This window comes from Melanerpes formicivorus, unplaced genomic scaffold, assembly GCF_026170545.1.
Source record: "Melanerpes formicivorus ecotype bairdi unplaced genomic scaffold, bMelFor1.0.p_v2 SCAF_110, whole genome shotgun sequence".
NCBI lineage: Eukaryota > Metazoa > Chordata > Aves > Piciformes > Picidae > Melanerpes > Melanerpes formicivorus.
In genome coordinates, this window is record NW_027142462.1 from 1,373,535 (window position 1) to 1,393,565 (window position 20,031).

General features: G+C 39.9%; 1 protein-coding gene across 1 annotated transcript in view; it reads left to right on the forward strand.

The window, feature by feature from the left end:
* Positions 1-13,925, forward strand: part of GPC6 (glypican 6) — an 842,052-nt gene extending 828,127 nt beyond the window's left edge. The window contains exons 8-10 of the mRNA XM_068166885.1: positions 2,315-2,451; positions 11,722-11,897; positions 12,351-13,925. Coding sequence (XP_068022986.1) covers positions 2,315-2,451; positions 11,722-11,897; positions 12,351-12,553 — 516 coding nt within the window. The 3' untranslated portion in view covers positions 12,554-13,925. The remainder of the gene's footprint in view (positions 1-2,314; positions 2,452-11,721; positions 11,898-12,350) is intronic.
* Positions 13,926-20,031: the final 6,106 nt, after the last annotated feature.

Here is a 20,031-nt window from a genome sequence, read left to right on the forward strand (position 1 = left end):
GTGGATGTAGTCTACCTGGACTTCAGCAAGGCCTTTGACACCATCTCCCATAGCAAACTCCTGGCCAAGCTGTCAGCCCATGGCTTGGACAGCAGCACTCTGTGCTGGGTTAGGAACTGGCTGGAGGGCCAAGCCCAGACAGTGGTGGTGAATGGTGCCACATCCAGCTGGCAGCCAGTCACTAGTGGTGTGCCCCAGGGATCAGTGCTGGGCCCCATCCTGTTCAATATTTTCATTAATGATCTGGACAAGGCGATTGAGTCAGTAAATTTGTAGATGACACCAAGTTGGGGCACGTGTTGATCTCTTAGAGGGTAGATGGGCTCTGCAGAGGGACCTTGACAGGATGAACAGATGGGCAGAGTCCAATGGCATGAGATTTAACACATCTAAGTGCCAGGTTCTGCACTTTGTCCACAACAACCTCGTGCAGTGCTGCAGGCTGGGGAAAGAGTGTCTGGAGAGCAGCCGGGCAGAAAAGGGCTTGGGAGCAGTGGCTGAAAGCCAGCTGAACATGAGCCAGCAGTGTGACCAGGTGGCCAAGAAGGCCAATAGCATCCTGGCCTGCATCAGAAATAGTGTGACCAGCAGGAGCAGGGAAGTCATTGTGCCCCTTTACTCAGCACTGGTTAAGCCACACCTTGAGTACTGTGTCCAGTTCTGGGCCCCTCAGTTTAGGAAGGATGTTGATTTGCTGGAATGAGTCCAGAGAAGGGCAATGAAGTTGGTGAGGGGTTTGGAACACAAGCCCTATGAGGAAAGACTGAGGGAGCTGGGATTGCTTAGCCTGGAGAAGAGGAGACTCAGGGGTGACCTTATCACTCTCTACATCTACCTGAAGGGAGGTTGTAGACAGGTGGATGGTGGTCTCTTCTCCCAGGCAGCCAGTACCACAACAAGAGGACACAGTCTCAGGCTGCACCAGGGGAGGTTTAGGCTGGATGTTAGGAAGAAGTTCTATACAAAGAGAGTGATTGCCCATTGGAATGGGCTGCCTGGGGAGGTGGTGAAGTTGCCATCATTGGAGGTGTTCAGGAGGAGACTGGATGGGGTGCTTGGTACCATGGGTCAGCTGTTTGGGTGGGTTGGATTGGTTGATGGGTTGGACGTGATGATCTTGAAGGTCTCTTCCAACCTGGTCTATTCTATTCTATTCTATTCTATTCTATTCTATTCTATTCTATTCTATTCTATTCTAAGCATGGCAAAGCAGTGTGGGACATTTGCTTCTAGAGATATCTTGTCTTCGGAACAAAAGATAAAAGAGATAAATAGCCAAGTACAATATTGTACCTCAACAACCTAAAAGCCACTCTCAAACTGAATGGAAGAATGGAGAGCTTTTATTTCTCTGTTTTTTAAAGAATAAAGCTCAGCAATTTCCTTTGAAAGCTATTCAACAAGCTGCACTAAATCCTATTACAACATAATGTGAAATGCATCTGTTTCTATAAGAACAACTGTGGCACCATTCATCCTCTGTAGTCTGTCCTTTGTTGTGTTTTCTATCTATTCTTGTAGAGTTTTTTTTCCCCCACTTTGGTATACCAAAAGCAAAACAAGAACTGATAACATTTTAGCCAGAGCAATTATTTAGTAAGTTGATGCTGGAAATTCAGTTTGTTCCTGCTTGCTGCCTGAATCATGCCTGAATCATACCAATTGTTCAAGGAGTTTATAATATAAAGAAACTGTATCATAATTTGATTTCTTGAAATTGTATCCAGCTACAGTGATTTATCTATACCTCACAGCAAAGATGGATGTAGTCTCTGCATGCATGTATGTACACAAACTTCTCATTGTTACTGAGATCAAAATGTACTGCAATGCATGCAGCCTGCCTATCTTAAATCAGTTCAACATCAGCTCAGCACTGCACCATTTTTAAGAACCTGTGGGTGCAGTTCTAAATATAATATTTATCTAAGACATGACCAAGTTGGTGAGTGAGACATTTTATCTGATGTACACTGTTTAACTAAATTTACATTCAGCAGACTGTGAGGCATATTACTTCTCAGAAATATGTATATTTAGAGAGCCTCAGACAAATGGAGACTAGAAAGGACAAGATGTATCATGCTTTTATTAATATCTTGCCTGTGGAAAAAGGTGACTGATTTTTTGTACCCTTCAAATCCAGATGCTGAGTGCCTTGCTTGCAAATACAGAAATTTCAGTTTTGGCAGCTTCAGCCCTTTTAACCTTCACCATCATTACCATTATGAAACTAAACAACCTATTATTTAACATGATAGTTAGCAGAGATAACGTTTTTAACCTGTTTTCCCTCTCATTGTCTCTTAATCAGGTAACAGATATTAAAGAAAAATTAAAGCTCTCTAAAAAGTTCTGGTCAACGTTACCCTACACTATCTGCAAGGATGAGCAAGTGACAGCCGGTCCATCAATTGAGGAGGATTGCTGGAATGGCCACACCAAGGCAAGGTGAGGTGGACCCCTCTCCACCACACTCTGTTCAAATCCCTGTCTGGCCTGAAGCAGTCATGAAACTGACGGTATTTCACAAAACTGTTTATAAGAATGAAACAAAAATGGAGAGAACAAGTAATTGTCCACACGCAGCTTGCAGCTGAGATTACTTATTGTCAAGGTGCCACTAAAGGCTGGAGTTTGAGTCAGAGTAAATGTGCACAGCATGTCAGCATGTGAACACAGGAAATGTTCGTTGGTTCAGCTCCAGAAGGATAATTTATACTGAGATTTCAAAGATCTCTTTAGCTCCATTTAGCATCCCTGTGTTGGGACTGACAGCTTGTGAAGCAATTGCACTCTTGGGATGTCATACTGGGATGAAACAGAAATTGGAATTTTGGCTTTATTTGCCATTGGCTGGCAAAGCTCAGGGCTATTTTCTGAGTGAGGGGGGAAAAAAAAAAAAAAAAAAAGGCTGAAAAATAGCCAGCAGAGAATAAATGTAACACTCCTACTTATCTTGTGTAGAAGTCTTGACCTTATGGTACTTCATCAGAGATACTGTGTTCATCTGCCCTTGCTTGTGATGAGTTTTCTGTGGGTTTTAATTTTGAAGTTTGCTTGGCTCTGGCTGTGGCAGGGCTGGAACTGACTGATGAACAGGTGTCCTCGAAGGTCCCAGTGTGTGTTCATCAGCTGACAGTGGAGAGGATCTTATTATCCCTGCTGAGAGAGGGAGGAATTGGTGCTAGGATCATGCCAGGGGCAATCAGGTTTCACGTCTGCAGCCATACCCTGTGCTTTGGGGGAGACAGGAGAAGTAGAAACTTTTGAGTGTCTGATGAGTACTGAATCTGGAGAACAGTGATCCTTTCTGGCCTTCAGGGACTGGAATTTTTGTTTTCCTTTTCCCTGATGATAAAATATGAATCCAGAATACAAAAATAAGCCAATTTAAAAATCAAATAAAAATAATAATGAATTCTACAGACCAAAGCAGAGGGGTCTTAGGGATGATGCTAGTCCATTTAACCCACTTTGAGATGAACATGATCAAATCCATTGAAAACCTCAGTTCCTAAAGTCCGAAGAGAAAGCCCTAGAGTGCCTTGAGAAGAAGAGCTAGGAGTAGTGTCTGGCTATTACAGGACATGTCACAAAAGGATGGTGTGAAGCAAGAAATAAAACTGTGTGGTTTATGTGCCTCTATTATACTTCATATTGGTGGGCTGCACGCATTAATAAGAGATACATGCTACTTTTTCTACAAAGAGCAATCAAACCTGCTGAATATCCCTCTTGGTTTCTGTGACCTGTGCTAGTGTTCAGACCCCATCAGGCCAATACTTTTTAGCTCTCTTCTGCTCCTGCACTGAAGGGTCTGGCATAGCTTCCATATTTATTGGGAGCTACGGAGGTGCATTTTATGCATGCAGGTTTTTCATCCTCTTCTTGTATTATTTATCTTATGAGAAGCCTAGTTATTTTCATTATGCCTTCTGAGATTAATGTTCTGGAGCCACAGAGAAAACTATCTTCTGCTGATAATCTCCTTGATTAATTTAACACAGACATTTCACTGGATGTGGAATCATAGTTTCAAAGCATCAGCTGCAAACACAGCTTCAGCTAGCCCAGCCAACTATCCTCTCTTTTATATATATTCACAGAGGAAATATATAGCCATAGTCTTAATAACAGAATCAAATACAGACTTCAGGTGGAGATCATAGTAATAAATCAGAGATACCATAGAAATGCCACAGCCTGTATGTAATAACATTGACATAACATTGAGTAATTACTATTGAATGCTATTGAATAATAATTTCAATATTTAATAATATGATAAATACTATTTACAATAACTAACTTTAGATGCAAAATCACCTCTTGGATGGTGGGCAAGCACATTTATGGCAGCATAAAGAGAAAGTATAAATGATTCATTGATCATACTGATTACTATCTGCTATCAAATGCCAGTGCACAAGAACAAGGGTGGCAAAATCTGGCCAATACACATGTATCTGCTTGTGTGCACTGCGTCACCTGTCATAAGCACCTCTGTGCTGTATGAGGAGCTACATTTTAAATTCCAGAGAATGTGACTATACATATGAATACTAAAAATATAGAAATATTAGGGAAAAAAGGGGAAAATTAGCCATCCTCTGTTTTCCTAGATTTTAATACTACTAGTAAGAACACAACAGGCTGTTGGCTGCTGTTGGTAAAGGAGGCTGCTGATGGCTTTCTATTAGATCCTGTGATGTTCTAAAGGATTAGAAACTGAATTGCAGAGAGACATTATGCCTCATGTTCAACTTTACATAGCACCTCTCAATGCTGCTTTTACTGGGGGAAAGAGTTACAAACCTGAGGTCACAGAAAATGAAAACTAGGCTTTCTCCTGAGAAAGGCATTACAGCAAGGTCACCTGTGGTTATTACACTCCCTAGATACCACTTTGCTACCATGACTAATTTACAGTGACACTAGGTTGCCAAATGAAGGTCGCCAATTCACAAATAATCATGGGGTAAGAGAGTCATCCATTTGGCATTCTGGAAAAGTGCACTTGGCTTGTTGCTGATCTTGTATGAATACTGGTTTTAATCAGGTCACATCTAGTTGAAACCAAGTGCTGTGGAAGTGGGAAAATATTACGTGGCTCAATATATTTTTTTATAAATATCCACATTAAAATTATTAATAGTAGTAGTAGTATCTACTTCAGACAAAGTGTCTTCTAGAGAGATGCCTAACAGGACTTCCTTAGCATACCTGTATTTGCAAGTGAAATTGAACATGATTTTGTGTTTAAATAATTAATATCTTCTACCAGCTGTACAGAGACAGATTTTTTTAAAGATATTTAGGACCTAAAAATTTTCATAAAGACCAAACCTTAAAAATTTAGCTCCTGTCCTATAGGCAAGTAAGTTCTTAATAATATCTGATAACCTCTTCACTAACAGACGTTCTCCAAGAATTATGAAATTCAGGGTTTAGGACTTAAACTAAATCCAAGGTATTAACCCTTGAATAAGTAGCTTTTACTGAAATGAGAAAAGTAAACAATCACTCTGGTGGTTGGGAGACCTTGTATAGCTCCTACCAACTCAGCCAACACGTTTCAACCAAACCATGTGAAAGATTGTGCTCAAGCGTTATCATCCTAGTGCTCTCCAAGACTATAGACTTACTAACAACTTAGCTATGGAAGGCTGTAATCTATGGAAGCCATGAGACCTGTGTTTTTTCCCATGAGGAGCCTATCACTCCTTCAAGTCCAATGAAGAAGAAATAGAATTATGAGATAGAAAGTAATTACAAACAACAACAACAAAAGGCAAGGAAAAAAGGAGGAAATAAACACTGTAATTTTCAACACCTATCTCAAAACTACAAGGTATTTTACCAAAATGAACACAGGAGAGTCTCAGGTGGACTGTAAGTTTCTTCTTCTGCCACATGCATGGGAACGCCTACTTCGATGGCAGAGAGCCAAGGTGAAATTCAGGTGGGAAGAAAAACTCACCACATCAATGCCTGCTCTGGGAAAGTAGCTCACTGCTGACTTGGAAGGCTTTGCAGTGTGAAAGAGCTGAATCTCCTTTATGTAGAGGTAGGTAAAGATAACCATCTAGCACCACTAGTCAAAGTGTGAATAAACCACATCTCAATGCATTTGTAAACTGCCTATAGCTGATGACTCTAGTTTATTTCTGCACCACTTTCTTTCCAACAAACTGGCAAATGGGCCATTTTCTCCCTCTCCTTCCGTCTCCTCAATCTTTCTCCAAGATGGAAAAGAAAATAAAGAAAAGAAAAAAAAACAACCTGAAAATATCCTGAGGGGATTACCTCCTTAGCAAACAGAATTGGATGAGGTGATCTAGTTAGCCAAACAAGCCAATTTTCCACTGCACTTATCTTTCTGTACCAGATGTGATTGCCTAACCCCAGTCCAGCCTGAGTAAGCCTGTGCTGTATTTTGTACTCTATTGCCTATGATTCTGTGCACCCAGAAAAACTTCTGTACTGCCTAGGTGGGATGCTCCAGTCATACTGCAAGCAGCTGCTGCTGCAGCAAAATATGGAAAATGCTGTCCTTTAAGGTCTTTTAAAAACCAGAAGATTTTTTCCTTTACCTTTTCCTTTTCCTTTTATTTTTTTCCTTTGGCCATTTTTCTCTTTTCATAGCTACCACCTTTATATAAAGGATCTGCAAAATTAGTCAGTCATTTTTAGACTTGAAAAGGAAGGAGACATCCTGGAACACTAACTGGATATTTAAAAAATAATAATAATTTTTAAAAAGTAGTGTTAAACAGGCTTTGTGGCTATGATGTGCCAAAAGACATCTTTACATCTTTGTTGTGTCTGCTGAGACAAGCAAGAACTGTGGAAAGGTTAAGAGGAACAGAAAGCATTAATATTTTAGAAAACAATGTAATTTACACTAAAATCCTGACATAGCTGAGCAAGAAGCAAACAGCAGGAAACAAACCACATTGTTCAGCTTCTCCACACCCAGATGGCCAAGGAAACTGGGTTGTTGGGTTTTTTTGATAAGAGGATACAAAGAACAAACACTGATTCAGGTTGGCATTTCTCTTCATTTTGTTTATAATGGGCATACAGTTCTTGTAACGGCCAGGCCTACAAAGAGATCATTAATGACAGCAGAAGCAGCAGCAAAGCTTAAAATTCACGAAGGTATCTACACTCAGAGAACTGCAGCAAAAGCAGCTGTGTTCAACAACTTTGCTCAGCCAGCAACAAATCTTCTGTCAAAAAATGGTCCCAAGACATGGATTCCAATTCAGTATGATTTAACCCTACCCCACACACAAAATGCTTTTGTCAGAACATGTGCCAGGCTGCCTCTCAGAGGCTGTCACTCACAAAACACCTTGGCCTGTATGTTCCCGTATCTGTACCAGTTCTTTAAAGGAAGGAAAACAATTCAAAGATATTTACAGTCAGTATAGAAAGCAGAATGAGAAAGCAAGTGAACTAGTTCAGTACTGAGGGCAGAATCCACCTTCACATGCAGATATGTAATTGCATGCACTTAAATATAAATTCCTGGGGGCGAGATAATAAGGAGTAACTCCTGTTGCCCATGTGAGAATACAGTAATTTCAGGTGCTGGCAGGTCTGATATGAGTATGACACAGGACACTATTTCCCATCTAGATCAGAAGCTGGGCTAGAACTGCTTGACCTTTCTAAAACTCACCAGTGTAAAGATGCCTGAAGAGACCCCAAATATCCTGTCAGTGTAGTTGATGAGACAGTTTCCTACTGACTAAATACACTTATTTACTGCTATGTGAGAAGATCTAAATAGACAGGATGCCTTTCTGGAGCTAGGAAATAAGGCACTGGACCTATAGGATATTCAAAGCCCACTGGAGTGGCAGCAGGACACCAAGTAGCATACAACCTGGTGGCTTAAAGTGGCACTCAAGTCTCAATTCAGCTGCCTAAGACCTCCCCTTCAAGCCTGTAGACATAATGCAGAAAGCCACACCTTTCAGCAATGGTTATGACAAGTGGAGGAATAACTAAGAGTGCTCAAATGGCACCACATGTCTATGTTTGTGGAAATAAATCCCAGCAGATGAAATCTAATGAACTAGTCATTTAGCCAAAGGCATGTGGGACTCCAGCATCTGTCCCTGTTCCACTGATGAATGAAATCCTGACTGATTTTAACATCTTGTGTTGACTAGATCTGGCATGAGTGGGACTCTGCTCATATGCAGACACTTGCACTTAGACATACAAATTTGGGTGTCAATGTAAACCCGTGGGTATCAATGTAAACCCATGGGTATCAACATAAATCCAAAGATGAATCTTCAGCCTCTCTAATTCTTCCTCTCTTATGCCTTAAATGCCAAGAGGTTTGTTCACCTGGTAATCCACCTAGCATTTAGTCAGTCATAAGGTAATGGATTTCTTGTGCCCCACATCTGTTATGGCTCCCTTATACTTCTAGGTGAGGTGCATCAGATGGTTCTCATGAGATGTTAAGCACTTCCATGCTAGCAATGCTAACTGCTTTACATCTCCAAACTAACTCATATTGTGTCCTTATAAAACTGCACTAAGAACTCAGTATGTTCTTCTTTTATTACTGACAATAAGATTAAATCAAAAATAAATCCACCAAAGAAAGCCTGTGAACTGCCAAGTGGAGCTATCCAGAGCTTCTCATGGATGGCCTGCAATAAAGAACAGCTAACCCTTCATAAATGAGAAAAGCAATTGACATGATCACTATCTGCTAACAGCTATGGCCATTGTCATGGACAAGATATCAGGCAAGATGGACAATGGACATCCTTTCTGAGCCAGTAGGGCAATTCTCATAGTCTCACTTTTTGTAATCAACTGCACTTTGATATTGCTGATTTACTTCTAGGGTGGGTAATTTGTCAACAGCAGCCATTTCATTTGTGGAGACGTGTGACAGATGGAGGTGCTGTTCCTTTGCAGCCCAGAGGTTCCCAGTGTGCCAAGGTCTCCGTCCTCCTGCCTCCAGGCAGCTCTGCAGAATTATTTCCAATTTCTATCTTTGGTGATTCATAACACTGCAGTCTGCAGTCCTCTGTACTAAGGGAGGTGGCTCTGTATTCTCACAGTAGTTAAGCCTGTGCCACAGGAGTCTGGATGGTATATCTACAGCATTGTTATTTCTCATTATGGTGCTAGGGAAACAACAGCCCATGCAATTTGAGTCTGGGTATTTTTAGCAATCGTGTTTTGTTCTTATATGCTCACACTCCCCCAGGATTATTCTCGTGTAAGCTTTCAAAGGCCACTGATGACAAATGAATCTCACCTTGCAAAGTGAGGACTTTTTACAGGAGACTAAACCAAAACCTGGTGCAGCAAAGCAGTCATGATTTTGTGATCTTCCAGAAGCAGTATAAAACTTATTTTCTCTTAATCATGACTTCAGCAGAGAAAGTCCTTTCTTCTCCCTTAATTTCACATTTATTTTTAAGGGATGTATTTATTTTCCAGACCAGTATGAATGTAACACTCGTACCAGTGCCAAATCTGAATATTGAGAAAACGGGGCTGGCACAAATGACACAGAAGTGAAATGAAGACTTAAACTATATTTGGTAGCAGGCATCACGAAAATTGGCTACTAGCAAGCTAAACTGTGCCAACATTACTGGCTGAGCACATACCCACACGAGGAGTACCACAAGTGCCAGTAGGATAACCTGGTATCCAAACTAATTGCAAAATAGATCATATTGTGATCAGAAACATGAGGTAAAAAAGAGTAGATCTGCCCCAAATCCCTTTCAGTCTAAATTAGAGACAAAAATAGCAGGTAAATAAAGGCAGATGAGAAAGAACATGAAAGCCTTGTTACATTATTTGCTCAGGATACCAAGCCAGCACAAAGAAATAATGGCAGCCTTTCATCAGCCCAGCAGCTGTAAGACACATTTTTTAACAAGGATGCAAAGGAAAAGAATAGGTAGCTTTGCAGATGCCTAAAAGGAGAGTTTCCTGAAGATAAAGAGCCACAGGTGACAAAGTGTGCATCTTTAACAGAAGATGAGCAAGACTTACATAGTAGAATGGTTGAAGATATGGACTGTTTTTTCACAGAATGTTAGGGGTAGGAAGGGACCTGAAAAGATCATCCAGTCCAAGCCCCCTGCCACAGAAGGATCACCTATACCAGATCACATTGGAAGGCATCCAGGTGGGTTTTGAGTGTCTCCAGAGAAGGAGACTCCACAACCTCCCTGGGCAGCCTGTTCCAGGGTTCCGTCACCCTCATAGTGAAAATATTTTTCCACCCATTGCCACTTGTCCTGTTGGGTACCACCAAGAAGAGCCTGTCTCCATCCTCTTGGCACTCACCCTTTACAAATTTATAAACATTAATGAGGTCACCCTTTAGTCTCCTCTTCTCCAAACCCCAGCTTCCTCAGTCTCACCTTGTAAAGAATATGTTCCACTCCCTTAATCATATTTGTGGCTCTGCACTTAACTCTTTCTAGCAGTTCCCTGTCCTTCTTAAACTGAGGGGCCCAGAACTGGACAAAATATTCCAGACGCAGCCTCATCAGGGCAGAGTAGAGGGGGAGGAGAACCTCTCTTGACCTACTGACCCCAGAATGGCATTGCCTTTTTGGCCACAAGAGCACATTGTTCCCAGGTGCAAGACTCTACACTTGCCCTTGTTGAAGTTCATTAATTTGTTGCCTTGTCCAGTTCTCCAGCCAGTCCAAATCCCACTGACCCTCTGGTGTGTCAGCCACTGCACCCAGTTTGGTGTCATCAGCAAACCTGCTGACAGTGCACTCTGTGCCCTCATCCAGGTAGTTGATGACTATATTGGATAGTACTGGTCCCACTGCTGACCCCTGAGGAACTCCGCTAGATACAAGCCTCCAACTAGACTCTGTTCCATTGACCACAACTCTCTGACTTCTTTCCTTCAACCAGTTCACAATCCACCTCACTACTCAATCATCCAGACCACACTTCCTCAGTTTAGCTGCAAGGATATTGTGGGAGACAGTGTCAAAAGCCTTACTGTATGGCAGATACCTCCAAAAGCACACTTGCTGCCCCTGAGCAACCTAAGACTGTTTGAAAGGATTAAGGACCAAAGATCACACAAGAGTGTAGTAAACTCATGACACTGTTTATGTGTCTGGATGTTGGATTGGCTGCGGATGTTCACAGTGGTCAAAAACAGGGTTCAAGGAAGAACTGGAGAAAAAAATTAAGTGCTTCCTTTAAATGAGGAGAGCCACGATGCCTCAAGAGAGTCTTCTAAATTATCTCAGAACAACAAATAGGCTATATAAAACAATGGAGTCCATATCTTTTTAAAAGAAAGAAAAACATAACCGTGCACTGTTAGATGCCTAATTTGGTGTGTAACCATTCCTATCAGCAGAGGTTCTCAATATGCAGTGAGTTACTGCTGGCTGGTAAACTTCTTCCATAGTTCACAGAACCAGCACACTTGCTGAGGACTATGTAGAGAGTTAGGAGATTGGAGAGCTTACATCTTTTTTGCTCCCCATGCAGCTGAGCTACTAAAAGGATCGTTCAGAGTCTGTAAAATTAAAAACCATATTTTTAAATGGTTTCACTGGAGCTGTTTAAGTACTGTCTAATTGCTATCAGTGTCAAATTCCTTAGCAGAACATTTACTACACAGACTTTTATTTCTGAAACTTACTGCATTTTAAACTAATCCTTCATCCTGCTATATAGATACTTGCCTGAGATTATGAATGATGGCTTGACCAACCAGATCAACAATCCAGAAGTAGATGTGGACATCACAAGGCCAGACACCTTCATCAGACAGCAAATCATGGCTTTACGTGTCATGACTAACAAACTGAAGAATGCATATAATGGAAATGATGTCAACTTCCAGGATACAAGTAAGAAATTATTAACTGTCATAAAATAAGTATATTTTTGGAACACGTTTATAAATTGGTTCCATTTCAACGGCTTTCTTTGGTCTTTGCACTTTGTGCAGCTGACTACATTTTAAAGTCTTTTTCTGTCCATCAAAATTTCAATTACATTTTTGTTTCTTTTGCTTTTCTTGCTTATCTTCATGTCAAATGCATCAAGAATCTGAGGGCTTTTTATAATGCCAGAAGTCCACTCCTTTATCAGAAGAGCATTTACTCATCTAATTAAATCACAGTGGCTTTCATTTGGATTCTTTACTAAAGGAAAGTTAGCACCACCAACACATCCCCCTTCCCAAGATGTTCAGCCCCACCAGAGTGTGGGGTGGAATGGGAATGGAGAAAAGGGACAAGCCTTGTAACTTGTGTACCCAAGTAAAAACTCATGCTAATTCCATCATTTCTTTCTGACAGGTGATGAAACCAGTGGCTCAGGCAGCGGAAGTGGCTGTACAGATGACATCTGTCCCACCGAGTTCGACTTCATCACCACTGAAGCACCACCAGTTGATTCTGACAGAAGGGAGGTGGAAGCTTCAGCCACACAGCCTGGCTGGTCACTGCAGACATTGTTCATCATCTTCATCAGTCTTGTACTGCAGAGACAGTGGAGATAATCCTGGATCTGGTCAAACTGTGTTTTAGCTACAGAAACAGCCAATTTTCTTCTTTTATTATACTCTTGGACAATGGACCATGCCACAAACACTTGCAGTTTTCTACAAGAAGAGAGCAGTACTGCAACCTGCTTCCCTTTTTTGTTTTCCCAAAGAGTACCAGGTACCAGGCTAAACTGCTTCCTGCTTTTTTCAGATATCTCTGAAGATGATATCCACTCGTGAGAGAATTCTTTCTCAAACCTTTATTACAAGAGACTTTCTGAGCTTCACTTCCTTTTATGCTGCAAAAGTGAAAAAGGATCTTACAGTGTGTGTTTTTCCCTAATGAAAAAAAAACAAAAACAAGGGGAAGAAACCAAGAAAACCATTCTCTTTCTGAATCAGGCCTGACTCAAGGCTGCTGCATTTCAACAGAACAAACAAACAAGAAAGACAAGAAAGGAAAATAAACAAACAAAAAGTAACTGTTATTCACGGACAGCCAGGTTTCCTTTAGGAACTTCTGTAGGATGAATCAGGTCATCAGAATGATCATTGCTATAGGGAGGAAGTCTGGATTTTTTTTTCCAACACAATGAATGTCTTGCACTCCATCTGCCAACCACATCAGATTGGTATGAAGGTAGAGAAGCTGATAAACAAGGTTATCTTTTAGTATGATAGTAACTCCACTAGCTTCAGAATACCATGTTACAGTTGTTTAGGATTTAAATCTTAATGCCCAGTAAAAAGTTAAGTAGTAGCACAATTTCACCTAGCTTCTTTTAGTATTTATCCATGTTATGCATTTGGCACAGATTTCCACTTAGCTCACCATCAGCTGTGGTGGTAATGCTAAACAACACTCCTGACAAATCTCCCCTCAAGGATTCGGACAGAAAATAATCTCTTGTGATATAATCTCTTTCCTTTTGTCACTGTTCTGACATTGATTAGGACTTTCAGCTACTGTGTTCATTATCCTACCAAAACAGCAATTCTCTAATGGACTAACAGCAAACAGATCAATAGTGCGTTTCACACCTAACTACATCTTTCATATCCATTAATTTCAGTGTCACAAAGATTTCTCCCACAAAATTTGGAACAGACAAATACATAGTACTGACATGGAAATTTCTTTCACTTTTTTAGTCTTAGTATGATCATCTATTTTTATATATATATATAAATATATACAAATCACAGATTTTAACTTCTTAATTAAAAGCTCAGGGTTGACACTTCTTTGTAAGAAAAAAAAAAATGTTTGGTCAACCAGCTCTTCTTTTTTTGTGCTGCTCTGAAAAGTAAACCTTTAATGACTGGTGAGCACAAAAATGAAAGAAGATAATTTTTTACATATCCAGTTGTCCATTTATTAACAGGTTTGCAGGGAAGGGGTGGGGGGGAAGCCTCTCTTGTGTGTATTCGTGGGGGGCATGCAAGTTTGTGTGATAGGCCTAGATAAGGACATGGATGTTATTTGTGATGGCAATTGTACTCTCAGATTCTTCAAGGATATACTGCTTTAATAGTCATTGCCTAAATGACCATGGTCCTGGACAGAGTTTCCCTAATTTGCACCTCATTGTAAGAACCAAGATGGAAGCTGTTTAAATCCTGGACAAATGAGTATCAACAACTAGACATCAAAACTTTCCCTCTTCCATCAGCCCCAGACAAACAGCTTCTAGGACAGTTCTGCATGGTGTTGGAATTATTCCCCAGAAATTTATTTCCTGATTTGTATGTCATCTCTGGAAATAGTGTAGACAAATTGTGGTAACACAGTAAAGCCAGCCAATTATATTACAATATTAACAGGAGGGCAGGTAGATCATATCCATTACAATCTCTTATTCTTGACAAACTATAATTAGCTATCAATTTAGGCATGAAATTTAAGTAGAAAACACGCAGCACATTAGGATAAAGCATACTTAAGCACTTTTACAAACAAAAAAGAAAGTATTTACAAGCTGTCTATATATTATGTTTAATAACAAAAAACATAGGTTTTGAGCCACTGGTATCCCATTCCGGTTTTTGTCCCCATTTGTTTGTTTCCTTCGAAGTATAATGATCCATTCTTCTGGGCCTCACACTCTGTGCAGGAGCTGCTGGCTAGCTGTTCAGATCACACATGTGTTACACCAGTCATAACAATGCTTCCTGCTTCTCTGATACCTCCCTCTAGAGTGGACCTTGTCATTCAGCATTTAATGTCTTCAGGAAGTTAAACAGCAGAGTTTAAGTCAATTCTCCCAGGCTTTTTCCTTGGCCCTGGTACAGCAGGTACAAAGCAGAGGATCTTTTATTTCTTTTTTTGTTTTTTCTCCCCTGAACTTGCACATGCAGCTTTCTACTAAGAGAACCTTTTAAAACTCTCCACTGGTCCACCTCTTTCTACCCATACATACATCCTTTATACACTTCTCCTCAGCAACTTTGTTTCAGAACAGGTTCAGTATCATTTGGGTTTATCTCATTGTGTATTTATTCAGTGATAACTGATACTGTTTCCATCTGATTATTCTAGCTCTGGGGGCTTATTGACAGGTAATGAAGTCCAAGCCCTCAGAGGCAAGTCCTCTGTTGTACCTGCTCTATACTGTTGATTAGGCTTCTAGGGTGTTTGTGCTAGACCTGGGTGATATGATAAGCATTTTCAGCTGCTGCAACCAAAATGAGTATCCAGGGTGCACTTAGTTGTTTGTAGACCTCATTGACTTGTAGGCTAGGAGTAAGAGGGAACCCTAAGAACTAGAGGGTTTGCTGAAGGATATTTTCACTCTGGAATCTTGCAGAAGGGGCCCTGCTCTTCTTGGACTAGATCTCACAAACTGCCAGTGAAACAGCAAACAAGACTAATCCTTGCCAAATGTGTGAGAGTTCTGCCTGAAATGTATGCCTCCCCTATTATTTCTCCTCTTATTTTGCTGCTGTGCATCATGGTATCCTACCAGGAGATGGAGATGCCTTTGCATGAGGTATTAGGCATACATTTCTTTAATAGTCCCTAAAGGTTGAATGCTCTCTTCATAGATTGTACTTTTCTGAGATTAAGAGAGCTATTAAATATACAGAGCAAATGAAACTGGGAATGAAGGAAAGAAAAGAAAGAGCATTCGTGTTCATAAATATAAGAATTTACATAATTTCCAGTGTTTCTATTTGCACATCCTTTACATCCAATATCATTTCTTCTAAAGTAATTTTTTTGTGTGCCACAATTTAAATATTTCTCTTCTGTTAGCAGGCAGTAAAGTAAGAAACAATAAAGAAGTCAATTACCTATTCAAGAAGCAGGACCTAAGTCTTCAGGAAAAAAAATCCTTTGATTACATAACCCCTGTATGCTCTGCCATCCAGAAGTTATTGTCATTCTATGTTCATTTAAAATGGTGGCTATTTAAAAAAATGGGTGCAATTAATAACATAACAACTGCTGCAGACCCCTGTGAAGATCTTCATTTTAATATTAATTAAATTGGTTCTGCATGGTCCCCAAATTTGTAGTGTTCAGTGTACTACAAAGTTTTCTAGTGATGACTCAGTACACACTGCAGTACAGACTACCTGAATTCTGGCTAAACTTAGGCATTTCTAGAAAGCTCATGGGGAAAAAAATGAAAAAAAAAAAAAAAGAGAGTACAGATTTCCAGCCAAAGAGGAGGAGCAGAGGAAACCTGTGCCTCAGTGCTCCGGTAAAGACTGATCTGTCCCAGTTCCCAGAGAGAGGAATCACAAAGCTCTGGCTGTGGAAAGCTCCAAAATATGAGTCTCAGACATACAAATTATCCCAATTCCATAGGATTTTTAGTAAGAATGATTCCCACAGATGTGTGAATCAGACGGAGCTGCTTCCATGGGAAATGACTGTGAGCTAGATGTGTTTTTGGGAGGTGGGCTGCACATACAGTGGCTCAACAGGGAGCATTAGCCTTCAGTTTACTAACCAACTCTGAATCATTATCAAGTATGACTAATTCACCAAGACTTTTATAATTTCAACATGAAAAATAAATTATGGCACTTATGCAGGCTGTGGGTTTTGGTTTTAATTTATTCCCCAAAATAATCCATTAAAATACAGTATGCAGAAAAATTTAGCATTACCCCACTGAAAAGAATCAGGTCTCTATAGATTTCATTATTGAAACAAATGTCTGGACAGACCAGATATTAAGCAGAAATCTACATTTAAAAGACTACAATGCTATATTTACTATATTAATCCATAAGGGTTTAAACCTGCTAATGACACGAGTTAACAAGAGTGGAATATTACACAGACTTGAAGAAAAAAAAAAAAAACAAAAAAAAAACCCAGAATTTCAAAGGCAAATTCAGCAAAGGCTAAGTCTTAGCTGTAAGGCTGAGAATATGTTGTCAAAGCATAATAGGCACAGCAAGGCCTACCGCCAAGAAAATTAGGGCAGGTAATGCACTGAACATGGCAATGTTTCCATTACAGCTACTCACATAGACCATGAGGATCATATTAAGGTGTAATTATGACCAGTTTTTGATAAAACAATTGCAAAGGCCAGAGTACCATGGTAATAGGGTACATGAAAGATAAACAACATAACAGTTACCATCTTCTCATCTTGTAAACAGGAATAAGGAGACCTAATGGAGAACCAAGAACTTTGATCTTTAAAATAAATTCTCACATCTGACAAGAGAGATGGTCTCAAATTCATTAAGTCAGGACATTTTCCATCAGTCTGTCCTATTCAAATCTGCTGACCAAGATGATCAAACAAACCTTTTAGGCTAACTGGCCAGCATAACATGAAGTGTGCACTTACAGTACTTACTACTCTTTCTACTAAACTGACTGCATAGCTTACAGTTCTGATTGTGCATCCTATATGATCGTATCATAAAATTGTACATTGCACCTGTGTGAAATCCTGTCCCTGTGGCAAAGCAAGTGAGAGCTTTGCCATTAATAAGGATTTTTACTATAATCAAGGAGGAGGAAGTTGTTCATATTTGACTTTTTTCTGAGTCTCTATAACAGAGCAACATTGTCTGTAAAAGAGGTGACATTAGCATCCTCATGTGCGAGTTTCCAAGCTTTACTCCCAAGCAGTCACAATCTTCCTGTCCAGCTTTCCCACAGCTGAGCTCTCTGGACCAGAACCTAAAGAAAGACACTAAGATTTGTCCATAGCTGAAAGTCTACATGGTTAAAAAAAAAAAAACAACAAATCAAGAAAATGGGTCAGTATTTCAATCAGGTCTCATTTCACCTTTATTTTTAATTATGTATCATTGATACTTAACAGTGTAATACCTATGATAGCTTTTGTCTCATAGTGTACTGAGTTTTTTCCCCTCTTGCTTATTCTGGCACCAAGAAATTTGTGAGGCTTAATACTTGAAGCACAAAGCAGGATCTGGTGGTATCATTTGTTTATTAAATCAGAACAGATGCATTGCCAAAACTAGTTGTCCTTTTCCTTGAGGAGCAATAGGGAATTCATCATTAGCAAAAAAAGAGCTACAGAATGGCAATTTGTCTTACATATATTGGGGCATTACCTGTCACTATCTCTGAAGAACTTTTAAAGCCAAATTTCCAGAGAAGACAAATATAGTTCCTCTGAAATAGAAATCAGCATGATTTTCTTCCTTGAAAAAACTATGAAGTGTATGTCTCTCAATTCCAGGTGTTGATAACATTGGAAATAAATTTGTCTTCCTCAAAGTGAGAGGCTGGTCCTTTAGACAGCTTTGCTCTCCACACCCAGTGATGGTTTTATACCTATCCAGAGCTCTGCTGAGCTCCCATGCAGATCCTACCTGCAGCAAGGAGCATCCCATCCCTGCCAACAGTGGAGTTTGTTCTTCCTATGTGGTTAGACAACTGAGGAATGAGTGATAGGAGCAATGATTCAGAGTGAGAGCAAGCAGATATTATGGCTATGGGGGGTTAACAATAAAATCACATGAGGGACAACTGGTGCTCCTCACAGTTGTCCAGCACTTTTTTTCAACCTACTGTCTGTGAATTTTCTGTGTAATCTAATTACAACCCTCTACTCATAGACATAGGAAATGCCCAGATACTGCTTCACAGGTCAGTGGTGTTCCTGTAGTCTACTGCAAGGTTCCTCTCTCTCAGTTTCCAAGTACACTGGCTAATTCTGTATCTTTTGGTGTGTGAGGAAGAGCTTACTACCTAAACCAGATATGTGTAAGTATTCTTTTCCCAAAAATATACATTATTTAGGAAAAAAAGGCTTTCACGTTTCTCACAAAAGTGACTTGATTCCACTATACATCTAGTGAGTTTTATTCTCAAGCTTGACAACATCATTCATGGGGGCTTTCCAGAAAGACCTTGCTCTAGTCATTCAGCCAAAGTTTTGTAGGGGTCTCCCAATAAACACTAGGTTGCAGATAGGCTGTGCTCTTTCTTCTCACTCGTCTCCTCATTCCTCAACTGAAAGTACCCTCCTGGGCCTGAAAAATGTTTCACAATGAATGTTTCCCCAAATCTAGTTCATTACAGGAAAAAAATAATGCTTTTTGGCAAATTCATGTTTCCTCGTGACAGACATTTCTTTCTCATGTGTGCCAGAGGTCATGTTTGTCTTTGAGTCACCTGTGTCCCTGTGACCATTTTCTTCTCCATGTTAAACTTCCTTTTCAGTAATTTTTAGCTCACTTGATTTTCTATCTCCTTTTCCTAAATCGCTGTATTTTTTTATACCACTTAATTCTTCCCTTTTCAGACAAAATATGTAGCAACAAAGAGATTCAGTCCACTTGTTTTGGAGTTTTTTTCCAGGTGCATCAGACCTCACCTTTAGCTTTTATTCTGTATTCTAAACATGCTGTGCTGGGTATATGTTCGCCATCATCTGACATAAATATTGATGACTCTTTTTTCAATCTAGTGCATAATTAGAGTTTACAGACTACATGTTGTCGTATTCATTCAGTTGTGGCAAAATTCTGTTTCTTCCTTGTAACTGTAGCATACAGTTTCTGGTTTGTTATTTCTGCGCTGCTGCTGAGCCAGCAAGGCAAACGACAAAGAATCTATGAAGTTTCTATAGTGAGATTAATTGAACACGTAACAATATCAGGAAACAGTTCTGTAGTTTACTGGTTTTGAGGTTTGATGTTGGATTCTTTCTATTTATTTTAACATTATGGGCTTCATTTGATTTACTTTCACATTGGCTATATGTATGTTATATTATATGCTTGCAATCTAACTATGAATTAACTCTTTCAGTCTTTAGATAACACAGAGTAACTTTAAGTAGTTGGTCAGTCTTAGTCTGCTTGTAAGACCTGCAGTGTGATGATCACTCTTAAAAATCTGCCCAAAGAGAAGTCAGAAGAGTCCAGATTTAAGCTTTGTGCTTTATCTGATTTTGAGGCTGCAGGTATACTTTGTGAGTTATTTCTGAATATGTATATGTACTTGAGGGGCAAAAAAGGATCACTTGCATATCCAAATTATT